At 62.5% G+C, this 19,551-nt stretch overlaps 1 protein-coding gene across 1 annotated transcript in view; it reads right to left on the bottom strand.

Moving 5' to 3' along the window:
• The window catches only part of ARHGEF10L (Rho guanine nucleotide exchange factor 10 like), a 109,522-nt gene that overhangs the window by 73,815 nt on the left and 16,156 nt on the right, over positions 1–19,551 (bottom strand). The window contains exon 2 of the mRNA XM_056122574.1: positions 4,396–4,464. Coding sequence (XP_055978549.1) covers positions 4,396–4,432 — 37 coding nt within the window. The 5' untranslated portion in view covers positions 4,433–4,464. The remainder of the gene's footprint in view (positions 1–4,395; positions 4,465–19,551) is intronic.

The following is a 19,551-nucleotide window of genomic DNA, read 5'->3' as shown; positions in this document are numbered from 1 at the left end:
CAGCATCCCCACAGGGTGGATGGCGCATGGCCCAGGATGCTTTGTGCTACCCAGCTAACACCATCCCCCTCTGCTGCAGATCCCTGAGAATAGGATAGCCTCCCCTGCCTATGTCCACCACTGTAGGTGCTCATGGGTCATCCAGCAGGTGGACAGGAGCACAGGTGGGATGTCCAATCCCTGCTCCACAGGGACCCTGTACACCTCCAGGGATCAACACAGCCAAATTGAGAAGCTCCTTCCTGAGTGCAAAAACCTAGAGCTGCCCCCCCCCGCCCCGCCAGGGGGGACACACTTGGAGGTGGGCATTTGTGGGTAGTGTGTGCCCTGAGGCTCAGGCCTCTTCCGCCATGTGGGGACAACCTGAGGGCTGATACAGGACTGCCCGCCCTTGTGTCACTTGTTTCAGCCCTGTGACTGCTCAGCTCCATCCAAGGAGGTCACAGAGATTCCAAAGGCCAAGCAAGGCCCCCCCAAGACACAGCTAACAAGTGGGGGCTGGCGTGAACCCCATATATCCTCATTCTACTGTCACTGTCACTGTCCTCCCATTGTTCATCGATTTGCTCGCGCGGGCCCAGTAATGTCTCCATCGTGAGACTTGTTACTGTGTTTGGCATATCGAATATGTCACGGGGAGCTTGCCAGGCTCTGCCGTGCGGGCGAGATACTCTCAGTAGCTTGCCGGACTCTCCAAGAGGGACGGAGGAATCGAACTCAGGTCGGCCATATTGGCCGCATGCAAGGCAAATGCCCTACCCGCTGTGCTATTGCTCCAGCCCAATCCTCATGCTACATTTTTTTTTTTTTTTTTTTTTTGCTTTTTGAGTCACGCCCGGCAATGTGCAGGAGTTACTCCTGGCTCTGCACTCAGGAATTACTCCTGGCAGTGCTCGGGGGACCATATGGGATGCTGGGGATCAAACCCAGGTTGGCCGCGTACAAGGCAAACAACCAACCGGCTGTGCTATACTCCAGCCCCTCATGCTCCACTCTTGCCATGAAGCCCTGGAGTCCTTATCCAGTGAGGAGGAAATTCAGGGGGCGAGAGCCCTGCAGAGCAGCTCTCCGCCCCAGGGGTCACACGCTCTCACTCAGAGCTTCCAGGCAGCTGACTGTTCTGTACGAAGTGCCGGCCTGGGATGATTCGAGAGACGCTGTTACCCCTATGGATAAAGCACGCCTGCTGTGACTCGCAGCGCTGTTTGTGACGCATCTGTGTCCTGTGTGTCAGAAGCACCTGTGGTCCCCCGCCACCCCACTCCCGTCACACCTGTGTCCCTGTAACCATGCAGCTCTGGCCTTGGGACCTGCGAACTTCAGTCCTGGGCCCACGATGTTCTTGGCCAGGCCCCTCCTGCACTGGCCCCAGAGGTGGTCTCTGTCTCCATCTCCCCCAGTGGACAGCCAACTCTGGGTCCCTGCCCAGAGCCCCCGGGACCCCCAGTCTGTTGCTTGCATGGCTTCCCTGTGCCCTGAACACTATGTCTTCCACATATCCGCCTGCTGCTGTCCCACGGGGGACCTGAGTCACCAGGGGAGACACACGATGTGATGTGCTGTGCTCCGCATGCAGCATGCACAGAATCAGCACAGGCTGAATGCACACACTCCCTCCTGGGTCAAGGTTTAAAAACACCTGGAGGGGCTGGAGCGATAGCACACCGGGTAGGGCATTCGCCTTGCATGTGGCCGACCCAGGTTCGATTCCCAGCATCCCATATGGTCCCCTGAGCACCGCCAGAAGTAATTCCTGAGTGCATGAGTCAGGAGGAACCCCTGAGCATCACTGGGTGTGACCCAAAAAGCAAAAAAAATTTTTTTTTAAATTTAAAAATAAAAATGACTGGAATGGGGAGCCGGAGCCATCGTACAGTGGAGAGGGCATTTTGCCTTGCATGCAGTCAACCCAGGTTCAATTCCCAGCATTCCATATGGTCCCTGAGCATCACCAGGAGTGGTCCCTGAGTGCAGATCCAGGGGAGTAAGCCCTGAGCACCAACAGGAGTGAAGCTCAAGTGCACAGTCAAGGGTAAGCCCTGAGCACCACCAGGAATGATCCCTGAGCAGAGAGCCAGGAGGCAGCCCTGAGCACTGGTGGGTGTGACCCAAAAACCAAAGAAATAAATGAAAACTCCTGGCCCCTGCCTACTATTTAGAGCCCTGTCCGACCCTGGAGACTTCGGCTGCTGCGGTTCCTGGGGGTGGGGGGGGGGGGGGGGGGAGAGTGAGGAGTCCCAGGGCCTGTGGCTCATGCCAGGGCCCTGACTGAGAGGCTGTGGGGGACCTAGACCCCCGCACTCCTGAGCCGAACTGAGTGTAGCTCATGACGCCTGCCTGCCCCCCGCCCCCCGCCCTGCTGCTTCCTGAGATCAGTGTAACATCTGGACGTGCTGAAGCCTGTGCGAGGGCCTCCGGCTGCGCTGCTCTGACTCAGAGTCTGGCCTTGGCCGCATCCCCTTGATTGTGGGCCTGGCCTGGGGGTAGAGCGTGGGGGGGGGGGGGACAGCAGCCTCCCCCACAACCCCCACTGCCAGGCCAGCTCCAGGCCACCAGGTCGCAGGTGAGAGGGACTCGAGCGGGACACGTGGCTTCTGCACCTCCTCTCTTTATGAGTGCCACCGGCCTGGGTACCACCATCAGCCGGCACAGTCACACCACTGTCCAATGATGGCCCTCATGGACCCCATCATGGGCTGGGGGCCCAAAGGAGACAGAAGACAGGCCAGCCCTGGGCAGAGGGGCACGGGTGCCCGGGGGCCTGAGGCGGTACAGACAGGAGGGTCTCTGTACAGGGCACTCTCCTAGAGAGAAGAGCAAAAGGGGGTGCGGAGTTTCCCAGGCTAAGGTACCAGCAGGAGCAGAAACCCGACAGCAAGGGGCCGGGGCCATGGAAGCCGTGAGCAAGGATGGAGGGGAGCAAAAGGTGGTTCTCGGGGACAACCTGGATTTGGCTTCACCAGAAGGCAGGGGGGGGCGCTTCTCAGAGAGCCCACGGATGCCGGGGTCCACCCACAGGCAGGCTGAGGGGGGCTGGGACTGAGTCAGCCACAGAACTGGTCAAGTAGTCCTCAGGCCAGATCCCCCAGGTGAGGAAAAGAAAGGGGACAGGAGACCCCTGGTGACAGGGCCGAGGGCCGCCGGGTCCCAGTGTCACCATCAGGAGCCGGGAGACGCCTTGTTCCCTGCGAGCACGTCCTGGGCGTTTGGGAACAGGAGTGCAGCTGCTTATCGGTGTGCAGATCCCAGCCCAGCCCTGGGTAATTGGGAGCTGTGACACCACGGGAGAGGCCTTTGGGGTTCCCAGGCGCGCCCCATCCTTGGGACAGCTGCCCCGCGAGACACCCTGGCATGCACGCCCGGGTCACAGGGAAGGTGGGGCGCCGGGCCTTGGCGCAAGAACACAGCGCCGACAGGGAAGAGCGTGTCCTCCGGGGCTGGGCGGGGGGTGGACCGACTCTGAGCTGAGACCGAAGCCAACCCGCTGCCCCTACACATGAATGATGGCCACGAGTAGACACTGCAGGGGCTCACACCGCCGCAGACCTGGCAATGCCATGCGCATGGGTGGCATCAGCACGCACGTTTATGGATGGAAGAGCTGAGCACTGCACACTGAGTCACTCCACCCGGGCTCGTCACCTTTCTACTCAGCGCGCCTCCTTGGGGGGAAGAGAGGAAGACAGGCAGCCAGGCCCCAGGGGAGAGCAGAGAAAGGCCTGTGTCCAGCTGGGGGGGGAGGGGGGAGGCCTAGATTCTGCCTATACAGCTCCCCTCCCCTCCCCCTCCCTCCTAGGCTTGTCAGATAAGATACAGATCAAACTGAATTTCAGGTCAAACTGGTTTGTTTTTCTTTGGTGGGGGGGTGAGGGTGTTTTATGGGGTGGTGGCCCACTCAGCAGTGCTCGGGGCTTACTCCTGGCTCTACGCTCAGGGATCACTCTGGTAGTGCTCAGGAGACTCTATGGGGTGCTGGGGATCCTGGGTGGGACCTGGGCTGGCCACATGCAAGGCAAAACACGTGCAAGGCCCTCCCTGCTGGGCCACTGCTCTGGGCCCACAAACCCTGTTTGAGCAGGAAATGTGTATTCTGCTTTGCTCGCCGGGTCTGGAGCCCCCGGCACCAGGTGAACTGAGCCCAGGCCCTCAGCAGATGGAGCTGGGGCTCGGATCCCTTGGGGACCCACTCTCAGTCCATAGGCTCCACCCCCACCCCAGCAGAGCCGGTTGTTGGCCACTTGGGGGATCTCCAGTCTTTGCCTGGCACCAACCCCGTGAGAAGGATGTTCTTCCTGGTTCCTCTGAGGAAACTTAGGCAGAGGGTGAGTCCACAAGCAGGGCCAGCCCCCGGGGCCCACGCAGAGAAGGAGACAGCCCACCACCGGGGTACAGTACCTGTGGCAGCCTGTGGAGGGGGGTCGGAAGAAGCCATCAGACAAGGTCCAGCTCGGTCCAGCGGTGTGTCTGTGGAAACGAGGCAGGAGTCCAGTTAGAGGCATTTGCGGCCCAGCCCCCAGCAGCCTTGGGTACAGGGGACAGCCCCCGTGAGGGCCCAGCCTCTGCCCAGTCAATCATTAACCCAGAAACCCAGCATCTGCACGGCTGTAACCCCTGGTGGAGAGGGAACCCCGGCCACAGGCCTGCCACCAGGGCCCTGTGAGTCTCCCCATCTCCCTCCCAGCACCCAGTGAGGCCGTGGCTCCCCGATATCCAGAACCAGCCCGCATGTCCCAGACACCTGAGCCCCCCTAAGCTGTGGGGGACACCGGAGGACCCTTGCTCTCCTTCAGGCCACCTTCTCACCCCTTCAGCCCCACCAAGGGCCACCCTCTGTCCCTGTCCTGCTCCCCAGCACTGCCCCCGAGGGCCAGGGATCACAGAGGAAGGTAGGAGGGAGGGGGAAGAGGGGCAGGGTCTGCCCAGGGGTCCTTTCCCAGGACAAGAGACTACGGTCACAGCACACCAGTTCAGCTGGGGGCCCACACGGGGGTAGGAGAGCGACGCTTTTGTCACCGTGCCTCCCTGGGCTTGACACATAGACTGACCGAGGCCCCAGGCCATATCACACACACATGACCAGGGTCAGAGGAGGGCACTGAGGAGCAGCCGGTACCACCTCTGGGACTCCCCAGAAGGGTTAGGAGAGTGTCAGAGGAGCTATGACACCGTGGGAGCACCCCATGGGCCCCCAAGGACCACCAGGAGTTATTAAGGAAATGAGGGGCTGGTGACATAGTACAGCAGGGAGGGGGTTTGCCTTGCACCCAGCTGTCTTGGGAGACCCACCAGGATTGAATCCTGATCACAGAATCAGGAGTAAGCCCTGAGCACCACCACATGTGCCCCCTAAAAAAATAAAGAGAATGAAAATGGGGGACTGCAACCATAATACGGCTAATACAGAGGGTCAGGCGCTTGGTTTGCATGCGGTTGACCCGGGTCCAATCCCTGGCACTCCATATGGTCCCCCAAGCACCACCAGAGTGATCCCCGAGCACAGGGGCCAAGGGTAAGCCCTGAGTATCATCTAAGACAAGCAAACTAAAAGAAGGTGCAGGGGAAATGCTCATACATCTCCTGGAATAGCCCCTGCCACATTCGGGGGACCCCAGTGGGTCTCAGTGCTGCTGGCAGGGGACTCCTGCGACCTCTGCTAAGGGGCCCTGCTACCTGCCTACAGGTCTCCCAGTGACCACTGAGGTCAGCTGGGAAGGCTCCCGTCAGCTCCGCGATGCCCGTCCTCACCCAAAGTGAGGGGCGGCAAAGGAGACCCTGTGTCTGGATGGCACCCCGGGAGGAGATGGGAAGTGAGGGAGCCCGAGAGCCCAGGGCTTTGGTCTGGGCGAGGAGAGAGCCATGGCCCAGGACAGCCAGACCCAGCTGCAAGCTGGACAGTGCCTGGACCTCAGCGGCCAGGGCTCCTTCTCTGCCGGGGGGGCGCGGCAGCCCAGCCCAGCGCCCGGCTCCAGCCCCCCCCCCCCGCCCCCCAGAGCCAGGTCAGGGTGTGAACTAAGCAAACAGAGGAAACTTGTCATTTCCTTTTTTCTTTCCTCTACTTTCCCTCAGCCTCTGCGCGGTCAGGAAGCTTCCGAGACGGAGTCCAGGCCACAAGCAAGGAGCATGCCAGGGAGCCTCTGGAAGTAACCCCGCTCTCTGAGCCGCCATCCAAAGCCTTTCTGCAGTGTCCATCTCCCACGGGTCAGAACCTGCAGCCCCCCGCCCAGAGAGCACAGAACCACAGACACCCCGCCCCCTGACGTTTCACTGTTTTGCTTATTTGGGGAGAGGGGCTCTGGCACAGTGCTCCGGAGGCCTGGGGTCCCCACTGGCCATTCCCTGCCAACTGGGCTGCTATAGTGCATTGCCAGAACACGAAGCTGGGCTCGGGCTGGGGTGCCCGGGATGGACGGACGGGTGGTACTGAGGACCTCCGGGGCTGCACCTGCTGATGCCCAGGTTGGGTGCATGCCTGGCACTGCCCTGAGCACTGCATTGTCTCTGGCCTTATTTAGAGGCACCCAGAGCAGGGGTGGCAGAAACTCACCCAGGGCCCAGCGATGCCATGGGGTGGCCAGGTCAGGGGTGGGCTCCGTGCCTCTCTGCCAGCCAACCCTGAGTCTGGCGAGGACACAGGAGAACGGACAAGCCAGCAGCAGGCAGCAGCTACAACAAGATGCTCTGGTGGTCAGGAGGGGAAACCGAGTCCAGAGGAGGTTTGGGGACGCGCCCAAAGCACCACTGACACTCAGAGGCAGAGGTGCCCGGCAGCGCCTGGAGAGACGGCACCTGGGCTAGGAGTGTGGCAAGCACGGGACCTGCACATGTGAGACCCAGGGTTCGATCCCCAGTACCACACACGCCTGTGCAAATACAAGGGTCAGGGACACGGCTCAGGGGGCTGGGCACCGGCCCTGTGGGTAGGAGTCACACAAGTCGCACTGGGAGTCACGCACAGAGGCAGGAGAGGGGGGTCAGGGGAAGCCGGCCTCTAGGGAGAAGAGGCTGCATGCGGGCAGGAAGGGGCGGGGTGCGCACCCCAGGCAGCAAGTGAGGCCCCCAATTGGGGAAACAGCAGATCATGGCATGTCCAAGCTGGGCAGCCTCAACGGAGACTAGCAGGGCCACCCCCAGGAGCAGGCGAGGGCCCAGGCACCTGCGTCTGAGGCACCCAGCCGCTGCCTCCTGGAAGCCAGGGGAAATGCAGAGAGCAAGGCCAGAGGCGGAGCAGGGAGGCACGGGGGAGCCCTCGCTGGGGTTGGGCCGCCTACATCTCTGGCCCCTGGCCCTCGTCACACATGCTCCTGGCCAGCCAGGGACGCTGCAAACACACCTCGGACTCGCCTCTCAGCCTCCTGGACGAGGTCCAGGCCCCAGGCAGGCCCTCAATGGCCGGCCGGCCCCGCCTCCCTCTCTGTGCTCTATCCAGCCCGGCCACCGACACTGCTCCAGGGGCCCCTGACCTTCACGGACCCTTGGATGCCAGTGACTCGTTCCCTGGAGGAAGAATTCCTGCGCACCGCCTGCAGACTCCTACACGGGCTTCAGAACCAAGACCCAGTTACACCCAGTTACGGTACAAGTACGGGCAGAGGAGACCAAGAGCTCCCAGACAATGCACATGTCCCGGGCCCAGGACTCAGAGGTCCAGGCAGGAAGCATCCATGTTTCACACCCCCCAGAGCCCCCCACCCAGGCACCATCTCCCTGGTGACCACCAGGCGCCCAAGTGTCCAGAACTCAGATCACGAGAGTGCCCAGTCAGAGGCCCGCAATGGGGATGAACCACAGCCCAACCCACTTTTGCCCCCAGCCTTTCAGGGACAGAGACTGGGGTGTCTTCACCTCTGGGGCTGGCTCGGGGCTTCCTGACCAACAGGAAGAGGGGCACAGGGCATGGGGTACATGGAAAACTCAGTGGGCCCCAGTATCCTCGGCCACGTCCAGCAAGACCAGAGCCCAGGAGGAAGGAGAGGAGACACCAGCCAGAGGGTGGACCAGCTGAGCAGAGGGACCCAGAGGACAGCAGACCCAGCAAAGGGAGTTGGGAGCCCTCAGCATGGGATGTGCGTTCCTGGGACTAGGGACAACAGAAGGAGGCTCCTGCCAGGAAGGGGTGGGCAACCGGATCCCAGAAAGAGTATGGAGAGGCTGAGATGGCCACTCGAGAGCAGTGAGACTCTGGAGGCAGCCCACCTGCTTGGACAACACCCTGTCCTCTCTGTCACGTGCAGACATGCATGACACTATACTGGCAGTTCCGGGGCCCTCGCCACCAGAGTCTCCACTGCTCCCAGAGGATGGGCCCTATTCCATACACTGCTACACCAAGTGCTGTGACTGGCCCTCGGGGGTTGAGGCGGGGTGGGTGAGGGCATCATCCTTGGTACCTTGGAGACCTCCCAAGTCTTGTCCTCAAAACAGTCCGAGAGCTGCCATCTCCTGAGTCCTACAGAGCTCAGGGTCTGTGGCACATGGAAGAGCTGGACTGAGGGACACCTTCTAGACCACTGAGCAGGCTGGATCACAGAGATCCCAGCACAGAGTTCCCCCTGCCACGGGACCCTCGGACCAGTGCTCGTATCCCCACTAGGTGAGGCCGGAGAGATGGGCCAGAGGGTAGGGCACTTGCCATGCATGCCATTTTGCCCAGCACAATCCTCACATCCCAGAAGACCCCTCAAGTCCTGCCAGGTGTGGCCCAGACCCCCATCCCCATAAGGAACACGATTTAAGAGCCAGAGAGAGATGGCAGGGATTAAGGCACTTGCCTTGCACATGACCAAGCCTGGTTTGAGTATCCCCTATGGTCCCCAAGCACTGCCGGGAATGATTTCTGAGCACAGAATCAGGAAGGATTCCTAAGCACCTCTGAGTATGGCCCAACATCCCTCCGGAGAAAAGTAACAGGTGAGTTGGGCGACATCCACCCAGGGCTTCCCTAGACCCGAGGGAGCCTCCAAACAGGCATTCCGGGTCCCACGCCAGACACTGGCTGGGTTTCCGGGGAGGCGGGCAGAGACTGAAGCTGTGAGCGGGCTGAGGCTTGAAGGACTAAAGCCTCAGACAATGGGGCTCTGTCCACACCCAGAGCGGATGTGACCTTCTCCCCATTGACCTCTGACGTCCGCCTAGATCCACGATAGCCGGACAGGGCAAGGGGGAGCTGACGGGACAGTGTGGAGAGTTGGGGGAGGGGCATATCTCTGGACAGAAACACCAGCTGGGAGGGGAGGGGGGCTCTCCAGGCTGGCCCAGGCCCCTCCTCACAGTCCCAGACACTTACTCCCCAGAGACCCAGCACTGCAGGAGGCCCGGTCTGCAGGCTGGACTGGGGGGCCTTGACCCCGGAGCTCCTAGACTCTCCGCCATGTCCTGCTGGGACCCTTAGTTGCCCACTCTGGGGGCTGGGAAGAGACCACACTGACCCCACTCGGTCTCATCACTTTCCTGAGCCTCAGTTTACCATCTGCAGGCCCCTCCCAGGCAACGTGGATGCCAGCAGGCTCCAGTCCCCTCGTTCTAGCAGATGAGCACTTTCATGCCAGGACCCAAGCCAAGAGACAGGGACAGAGGCTGAGGATCAGGTCAGGGACCCAAGCCCCCTCCTCCGGGGACCGGGAAACAGGGGTCTGCCTGACAGTCCCCAGCGGGGCAAGTTGACAGTCCAGGTACACAGACAGCCCAGGCCAAGACAGCGAGCTCAGAAGGGGCTGAGTTTGGGGACATCCTGGCAGTGTAAGCCTGAGGGGTGTCCCACCTACTGGCCCACAGCCTGGCAGTGAAGGAGAGCCTAGGGCCACTCAGGGAGCGGAGCAGGTGAAGGCAGGCAGCATCAGCCGGCCAGGTATCCCAAGGGGCCACCCCAGGAGCACCCAAGGCCCTGCATGACCTCAGGCACAGGAACCATCTGGTTTTTGTCTTGGGGCCAAACCCGGCAGTGCTCAAGGCTTATTCCCAGCTCTGCTGGGGAACTCAGGAGTCAGTCCTGAAAGTGCTCAGGGGACCATATAGGGTACCAGGGATCCAACCGGGTCTGACAGATACACGACAAGCACCCTCAAGCTGCTCCATCGCCCTGACCCTGGCCTGGGACTCACAGACGTGTCCAGCCTCACCCCCTTCCTGCAGGGGATCCAACCCACGTTCCCCAGCGTCCATTCAGCCTCCCACCAACCACCCTGCACCTGCCCTGTTGGGTGTGGGCTCAAAGGACACTACAGGAACCAACCCCGAGAGTCTGTGCCCAGGCACACACCTGCCCCTGGGCCTGTCCCTGCACCTGCTCCTGTACCATGCGGGTGTCTGTGCCGTAGGACATGGCCACGGGACCCCCAGAGCACAGCAGTGGGGGAACAAGCGGTCCATGTGTGACCCCATGTGACCACAGGCCATGGAGCTTCGTGGGCCCTGGAACTAGATGTCACTCTGGAGCCGAGCCTGCGGGGGCTCAAGGGTCAGACCCGGCTCCTGGCCCTGATGCTGGGGAGAATTATTTAGGGGCGTTGGGACTGGGAGGGCTCGGGACCCTGCAGTGAGGATGGAGCCAGGCGGCTCTGCAGGAGCCCACCAGGGGGCGCCACTTCTCCACCCACCCTGGAGGTGGACAGGCGGGAGCCACAAAGGGGCAATGCACCCAGGAAGTAAATCTCTCCCCGGAGCGCAGCGCACTGAAGGCTCCCCGCGAAGATGGACGATGGGCGGGGGCCTCTGCAGTGTCCCCCCCTGTGGCTGTGACCCCACGTTCACAGGAACTGGGGGTGAGGGGCTACGGGGAGGGGAACACAGCGTAGTCGGTCACCTCTCACAGGTCCCCCCACCCTTGCCGCCTCCGGGACTCTGGGACTCCCAGCTGATGCCAGAGGCGTTGCCACGGGGGTCTCAGGGGTCTCAGGGAGGAGGGACACGCCTCGCCCGGAAGAGGGGCAGAAGCTGAGGCGGCCAGAGAGACACTCGGCTCCGGTCCACTGGATCACTCCCAGCGAATACAAATAAATACGCTGTGTCACCGCTGGCCTGAGCCAGAAACCAAGGCGAGGCCTCGCTGCGGGGCTGGGACGCGGCTTTGCTAGGGAACACTGGCCTGGTGTGCGCAAGACCCCGGGTCGATCCCCAGCACTGCGTTGATAATAATAATAACAAAAATAAAGAGTCTTGCTGCTCCCTGCCTCTCCATCCCTCCGCCCGCCAGCCTGCCCTGCTCACCTGTGTCCTGGCCCCACCCCAGCGGCCCCCGTGATGCCTGCCACCAGCCCACCCTCCCACTCTGCCTCCTTCCTGCCCGGCACCCTCAGGCCCCCACACTGGGCTCACTCCCGAGCTCACCCAGGCCTGGGGCCCCAACCTGATGTCGCCTCCAGCTGTGTGCCCCCCCCACCCCCGCCCAGCCACGGGCCGACTGTGCTCCCAGCAGCCACGCCAGTCGTGGGCACCACCCCTGCCTCTCCGCCGCCCTGGCTCACCTGGTGGCAGTGGGCCAGCGCTCCACAGGGCCCCGGCCCCTCTCCTGCCCGCCTCCCCGGCAAACCTGGTCGGCTCCACCTGCCAAACACACCCAAGACCTGACCTCTTGTAGCCTCCCCTGCAAGCATCTCGGTCCCCAACCACAGCGCCTCTCCCCTGGACCACAATCAGCGCCTTGACCTGACCTTCCACCCACACCCACACCCCACACACTTTGTTCTCCACACGCAGGGTCACTCCTGGGCCCCAAACGGTGAATACGTGTCCCTCCTCAGAGCCGATGCCTGGGCCTTGCCCGGGCCTGCCAGGACACAACCTGGAATGCTTCCTTGACTTCAGATCTCTCCCGAGCTCTTTCCACTCTGTTCACAAGGATGGAAGTGCGACTCCTCCAGCGGGCACCCAACAGCCCTGCCCCGGGGCCTTTGCACCTGCTGTCCCAGCTGCTCGGATGCTCTTCCCTGCCTGGACAACATGCTCTGCACCAAGCTCACCGCATCAGACAGGCCCTCCACGACACCGTTTAGAGCTGCTCCTACCTCCCGCCCTGCCAGCCCCAGCCCCCAGCCTGGCAGCCCGGCCTCTTTTTACCCAGCACCTGCCAACTGCTGTGTGTTTCGACCCTTGGCATCGCTTTCCCATGCAGAGGGTGGGCTGGCCAGAAGGGAGTTCGGCAGGGGTGTGTCCGGCCCTGGCGCAATGCCTGGCACACAGTGCAGCCCAACGCACATTTGCTGGGTGAACGGCGGGTTTCCTTGGTCCCACGGCGGCGCCGCCGTGACTCAGTTCCACCACCAGCCATCCCGCAGGGAGGGAGGGAGAGAGGGCGAGCACAGGGGCCGGAGGGGCCCAGCCTGGGGACTGCCGGCCCTCTCCAGGACAGCTCCGCTGGGCAGGAGGCGGCGCCCCCAAACCAGTGTGGGAGGAGGCCAGGGCTGTGGCCAGACAGCGCAGGGGAGGCGTGGGGCAGCGAGGGAGGAAGGACTGGGACTATTTTTAAAAACTTGCTCCCAAAAAGATCACATTCCTGCCCTGGTGAGTCAGAAGCATGTGGCCACGAAAGGGGCTGGGACCCTAGCACCCAGGCCAGGGGCCACCTCCCCCCGTAGCCCCCCACCCCATGGCAGCTCTGGCAAGAAGGTACACACCCCAGTTTCCCTGCAGGGACCCTCTGGGGGAGGCCAAGAGCAAGGTGGCAGCCCCAGCTGGCAGCCCCCCAGAGCGTGGCAGTGCCCTCGAGCGTCCAATCCAGCTCAGTCTCTCTCGGGGAACGGGGGGGACGTGCCCTCTGTCCCACCAGTGAGCTGGAGGCAGGAAAAGGGAAGAATGACCTCGGCTGGCAAAACTCAGGGCCAGAAGCGGTCCAGCCCAGTCCAGCAGGGAGGCCGAGAGACAGTGTCAACCAGTACCCAGACCCCACCATCCTGAGCGTCCCCGGGTCACCCCTCCCCAGAGGAGCCTCATGCCAAGGGCACTGGCTGTGCCTCAGGGAGCCGTGGCTGCAAGGCGTGGCCACCGAGCGCAGGCTGGAACTGTCCCGTGTCACACAGAGGAGGGAGCTGAGGCTCAGAGAGGCAGAGAGCCAGCCCGACATGAGGCAGCCAGGGAACAGCAGCTCTGGGCGAGCCACCCCCTCCCCACCCGCTCCCTGTGCTGGTGGGGGGTGGGGCAGGGGGTGTCGACCCCTGAGTGGAAGTCTTTCTTGAATTCTGCTGCCCTGGGGTGGAACCATGACCCCCGGGAGAGTCAGACCCCGGACTCAGGGCCCTCTTTCAGGGTCAGCTTCAGCCACACTGTGGCCCCACCCATGGCCCTGGAGCAGCAGGAGGCCAGAGAGAGAAAGAGGGTCACCTGGGCGCCAGCAGGGTGCTGCCTACACCCACATAGGCAGTGTCTCTAGGACCCCCAGCTCCTCCTGAAGCCGTGGAGCACAGCAGCACTGGCCAGGGGGCGGTGGGTGGGGGTGGACAGCCAAGTCCATCGTGGCCTCTCCACGTCCAGCCCTGCTCTGCCCAGCTCCCCAGTCCTGAGCGGCACCCCTGTTCTGAGGGCTTCCGGGCACTGTACCGGCGACTGAGGACAGGCCCGCTGCTAACCTATGAACCCCTAGCAGGCCACAAGCCAGGACACTCAAGGCAGCACACCAGGGCTCGGCTCGGCCATGGGCTGGCGGTCCAGCACTGTGACTCAACTCTCTGGGGACCGAGGAGTCCCGTGCTCTCCACGGGCCAGTTTGAGGGACACAAAGGCTGGGCAAGGAGCCGGCGCACAGAGCCAGGGCACTGCTAGTCCCTCGCCACCCCGCCCACCCTGTCACATCTGTGTCTCCTGCCTGGGGAATAGTAGGGGGCAGGCGGGGAGTTGGAGTGGGGGGGCACCTTTAGTTCCCTCTTGCTTTTTTTTGCATCCCGCCTTGATTTATGTGATTTGCAGTCTAGTGACCCAGCAAAGGCTGTGGTTCTCGGCCAGAGGCAATTTTGTCCCTCCCTGCCCTTATCCCCCAAACATTTGGCAAAGCCTGGAGACAGACCGCCTGTTGGTCTGGAGATATTTTGGTTGTCAACGTTGGAGAGACAGGGGGTTGTACTGGAGTCTACGAGGAAAAGGCCAGAGACGCTGCTAACCATCCCTCAGTGTCCCCCCCACCCCCCATCACCGAACCCGAAGGAATATCCAGCTCGAGCGTCAGTAGCTCCAAGGTAACACCCTGGTCCACGGGCATCTGGGCAGCCCTGCAGGGCTCGAGAGGCTCTGGCCTGTGCACAGAGGCTCATACTACAGTGCTCAGCAACCAGGATAGGCACAGTCCGGGGCAGTGCCCCTGGCATCTGTAGCTGAGAAACACCAGATGATGCCCCCCACCCCTGCCCCGCCCTTGCCTTGTACTCACCGGGTCCTGGGTTCCACCCCGGCAGTGTGAGTGAAACGCAGAAACCACATTGGGCTGAGGTCACGGTTGCTTGCTCTTTGAACTCTGCCCTTCGAGAAGGGACCAGGTCACGACCCACTTCTCTGTGCCAGAGGCACTGAGGGTGGGGTACAAGGGCGGGAGGTCGACTGTGGCTCTGTGAGGTGGGACCGCACCTAAGGGCATCCGTCCCCACACCGTCCCTGCACTGAGGCTGCCTCTGAGCCCACAGACACGCAGCCAGCCCAGGCCCTCCGTGGCCTGCGCCCCTGTGTGTGCGGCCGGCCCTCAAGCCTCACGGGTCTTCATAGGACCTCCCGCTGGGCACCAGGCTAGAAGCTGCTGGATCTTTGCAGGGCGGAGGCAGACAGGTGTGACCCGGGTTGCTTGGACATGGGAACAGGCACCAGTAATACAGGACAGGTGAGGTGAGGACAATGGGTAGGGGGTCAGGGGGCCATGGCAGTCCTGGGAGAGGTCCTGAGCCTGGGGCAGGGGCGGCCACCAGCCTCTGCTGCTTGATGCCATGGACAAGAGCATCACCAGCAGGCCTCAGCAGACCTGGGACAGGACCACAATGGGAGCGAGGGAACATGAGCGAGGAGGAAGGGGAGGATAAAGGGAGTCTTCGGCAGAGGCTCAGGCGCTGCCTCTCCCTGACATGCAGTACCAAGATGGTGGGCAGCGGGGCTCGGGCATTGGGCACTGGGCAAGGGAGCCACAGCTGGGGTTGCCTAAGGCCAAGAAGGAGAGGGGTGTGGGCAAGTTCGCCCAGAAGGTCCTAACTGCTTGCTAATTGTCCAAAGCTATTTCAGGTCCTTCGTGCCTATCACTACCCTCATCTGTCAGCAGCCCTCTGGGAGGAGCTCTCTGTAGATCAAGAAACAGGCAAAGGGAGGGTAAGGAGAGGCTCGTGGGGGGGCGCTCTGGGGTCTGGGTGCAGCTTCAAGGTTGTGCTGGCCACAGCCGCACCTCAAACCTCACCCACAGGGACTGGCGCGATAGCACAGCAGGTAGGGTATTTGCCTGGCACACAGCCAACCCAGGTTTAATTCCCAACAACCCGTATGGTCCCCTGAGCACCGCCAGGAGTAACTCCTGAGTGCAAAGCCAGGAGTAACCCCTGTGCATCGCCGGGTATGATCTGAAAAGCAAAAAAAAAAAAAATAATAAAGAAAAAAGAAAAAGAAACCTCGCCCACAAGGCAGCTTCCTGGGAGCTGCCTAGGAAATGCTGACGTGAACAGACCAAACAAACCTCAGGGACCCCCCACAGCCCTGGGGAGTGGGTGAGGCCACACATCTGGGGAGCTTTCAGGCCCAGAGAGCACAGCAGCTGGGCCCCTGGCATTGTGGGCACAGCTGGAGCTGGACCAAGCTGAACTCACAGGCCCAGTCCCAGGAAGAGTCTCACTCACTGTGCATTCCAGGCTGGAAGTGGCTGGGTTGGTTGGTTTTCTGGGTTATTGTTATTTTTTTTGGGGGGGGGCAGGCCCACATACAGTGAAGCCCCAAGCTTTCCCCAGGCCCAGCTGGCCACCACCCAGGAGAGGCCCCCAAGAGATACACCATCTGACACCCACCCCAGATGGCACAGCCTGGCAGTGAGGGTTGGAGCCCCTGGAGGCTCGGCCAGCTCTGGGGAGTGTTCGCACCCTCTTGCAGCCCAGAGGCCTGGGCACCCCCATGAGCCCGGCACTGTCCCAGCCGTACAGGACACAACCATCAACAGAGACAGCGGCTGTCTGTGGGCGGCCGGGCACCCAGCTGCATCCTGTCTCCACAGAGCAGTTCCTGAGGCGCCCACCTCCCCCCGCCCCAGAACCGGGTCACTGTGGAGTGTCAGACCCTCCTATCGGAGCTCCTCATCCCTGCCCTGCCTCAGGAGGGTCTAGAACAGCTCCTGTCCCTCCTAAGACAGCAGGGGGGAAAGGGGGAGGGTCTCAACACAAGGTACCTACACCCCCACACACACATAGCAGGCTGCCACTGTCCCTCCGGGTGCCCACTGTGTGCTAGGGGGTGGACCCCCACTCAAGACCATGCACCTGGCCAAGCCTCTGCCCAGGGACAGAGGCACTTCCCACGTGGCCCCCTGATGACCCGCTGTCCCAATGGAAGTCTGGTGTCACGGGCCACGCCCTCACATGAGACTCCAGCCACTGCCCCAACAGGCCCCTGGGACACACATGGCTCCCTCTTGGGTCCAGCCAGAAACTGCTGAGTCCCACCCGCCTGTCCCTGGGCCTGTGGGCACTCCGAGAGGGAGACGCAGGCCCCGGGCTGACCCCCTCCCCCCAAGACCTGCAGGTCTTAGCGACACCTGCGAGCCGGTGGCAGGGGCCACGGCAGTCTGTGGTTGAAAGCCCCCCCCCCCCACCCATGAGCCAGGATTTGGGTCTGGGGCCATGTCAGCCACACGCAGGGTGAGCCTTACCCAGGGAAGGCGATGCTCGGCCTGCCCGCCGTGTCCCGCCACAAGCCCGGCGCCTGACCAGGCCTTCCACGCTGGCGGTCTGGGTGGAAACTGAGAAAACTGGGGCTCTGGGACGCCAGAGGAGGGGTGTGGGGGTCACGCGGCTGGGGTGGGCCCGTGGGCCTGGGCAGCGCCGAGCGAGGCCGTCGCGGGCACGTTCCCACGTCGGAGCCTGCTGCCTGCACGGTCCCAGGAGCCCCAGGAGGGGAGAGGTGCGTGCCACATGAGACCGTATTAGGGCAAAGTCAAAGAAAGGGGCGGGAGTCATGCCCGCTGCCTGGCAAGGAAGGGACATTGGCCTGTAAAGCCGGGGCCCGGAATGTTCCTTCAGAGCTGGCGTGGGGCAGGCCAGGAAAACCCAGAGCCTGGCAGCCCCAGGGACCCCCAGGGGATGGAGGGGGGCAGGGAGGGGCCTAATGAAGCAGCATCGGGTTTGGGTCAGAGGCACCCCATGCTGGGTAGGGGTCAGCCTGGCTCGGCCACCAATCTGGCAGGTCACTTCCTCTCCTGGTCATGCCGGGGCCTCACCACCCACCAACCTGTTCCAGAGCTGAGGCCGGGTCTGCCACCCCAGCTCCCCGAGAGCTGCCAAGGCCTGCACCCTGCATTGGCCAGAAGCAGCCCCACAGGTGTTCCTCAGCAGTAGGGACAGGGCGGGAGTCCCTGAGAGGGAAGCCAGCTCCCTGGGCACCCATGTGCACTGCACCCACTCACCCGCTGCTCGCCCCACAGCCCTGGCCGCAGCCCCCAGGGGCTGAGACTCAGGTCTCCAGAGGAAGTCCCCGGCCCCAAACCCAGGTTCTCACACTTGCTTGTGTGTTAAGCTCTCGGTGGAACAGGGACCATCTGGGGGCCCCCAGAGCCAGGAGAGGGCCCAGAATCGCACCCACAGCCTCCCTGCATGCCCCTATTGGGGGCTGAGTCCTGCCTGCTGGGGGCCTAAAGCAGTCAAACAGATGCTGGGTCCAGGCATCAGGGAGTCCGGGAGTCCACCACTGTCCCCGGGCCCTGCACAGTGCCCAAACATAACCCTTAGAGAGAAGACTGAGGGGGCAGGGGGCCTTGCAGGAAGATTCCCCCCCCCCCCCCGCCCCATCCAACCAGGGTCCCCTGCCTTAGCCGAGCAGCCATGCCATCTTCTTCATCCCTCTCTGTCCCAGGAAGAAGCCACACTCCTCCTGAGCCCCGTGAGGGAGCGCATGATCCCCCTCCTCCCCCCAGAGGCACCGGCTTCTCCGGCCGGGAGAAGCTGGGGTGCGGGACTCAGAGGCCGGAGGTCCCCCCAGGCAGCCAGCCCACACAGGCTTACACGTGGCACTGCATCTAGGTTAATATTTACCCGTCTGTGACCCAAATCTTCCATGGCATCAGGCATTCCCAAGTCACCAGCCCTGAGAACCCCACCCAGGCAGAGAGGCGGAGGATGGAGCAGGGTACTGAGTCAGAAGCACCCCAGAAGCCCCAGCCTCCCCGGGGCACCTCGCCCCAACCTGGTGAGGGGAGCACAAAGCCTGTCCCCACCCGCTGCAGAGCCTGCACACTGATCCATTCCACAGCCCCCTGCTTTGAAGACCCCTGAACCCCCGAACAGGCGGATCTGTTCCCACAGCACCCAGGGCACAGGGTGGGAGGGCGAAGGATTGTGAAGGGAAAGGCTGGACTCCCAAGCAGCGGCCCACCATGAGGCTGACCCTCCCCCTGCGGTCAGGGAGGGTCCACTACACTCACCCTCCCCATGCAGATTTCAGATAAAGGGGTTCTGACCTCCCAGGAAGCCCCTTGGGAGCACTGACTCTGAGACACCTGAGCTCGGATCCTGCCTGGGGTGGGGCTCGCCAAGTTCCCCACAGGAAGTCAGAGGAAGAAAGCGGGGTTCGAACCTGGACTCCCTGTCCCAGATGAAAAAGAAAACGAGAGAGACCAACCGGGCAGCTGCCGCCACACACACTCAAGGCTGCCTCTGAGGCTGCGCGTCTTGGCTGTGCACAGGCCCGTGGCTGAGCTCTCCATCATTCCGAGGGGCTGGGAGGGAGTGGCCGGCAGCCACAGGACAAGCTAAGGGCCGCCTCGAGCATAGCAAGGCGGAGATGCCTCCCCAGAACACACAGCTGACAAGAGGCAGAGCAAAGAGGTCAAAACCAGGGAGTCTAACTGCAGGGGCACAGAGGTGCCACCCCCGTATTCTGTGCTACACACACACACACACACACACACACACACACACAGCCCTCTGCTTTGCAGGAGAGACCCACAAGGGGACAATAATGAGGGGCTCTCGGGTTCTCCGATTCTCAATTCTCCATGCTCCCACCTAACCAGGTGGATCTTCATGTCACACCCTGTCCAGGAGCCACCCGCCCCCCAGCACGGCCACAGGGCCATTCTTGCCAAGCCATCACCTCTCCTCTCTCTGCCCAGCAGCGCACAAAAGCCCAAGTTCTGGGAGTACAAGGGGCTGTCCGCCTCCCCCACCACAGGGACCTGCCTTCACCACCCGGGAGCAGAGCCCCCTTCTCTGCCAGGCGCTTCCCCCTCCTTCCCCGGTCTCCCCCACCACCCTCGCCTCCCGCTTCTGAGTGCAAACAGCTGACTTTGAGGAAGTCTTCCCCGCTGCCCACAGGCGGAGCTGGCTCCGGACCCCTGAGACTCGGACTGGAACCACTGGCTTCATTCCTGATTGCCCCACTAGACTCTGAGCTCCCTGGGGG

Source organism: Sorex fumeus, unplaced genomic scaffold, assembly GCF_029834395.1.
Source record: "Sorex fumeus unplaced genomic scaffold, SorFum_2.1 ptg000047l, whole genome shotgun sequence".
Taxonomy (NCBI): domain Eukaryota; kingdom Metazoa; phylum Chordata; class Mammalia; order Eulipotyphla; family Soricidae; genus Sorex; species Sorex fumeus.
Note: the sequence above shows the minus strand (reverse complement) of the source record. Positions and strands in the feature narration are given on the sequence as shown.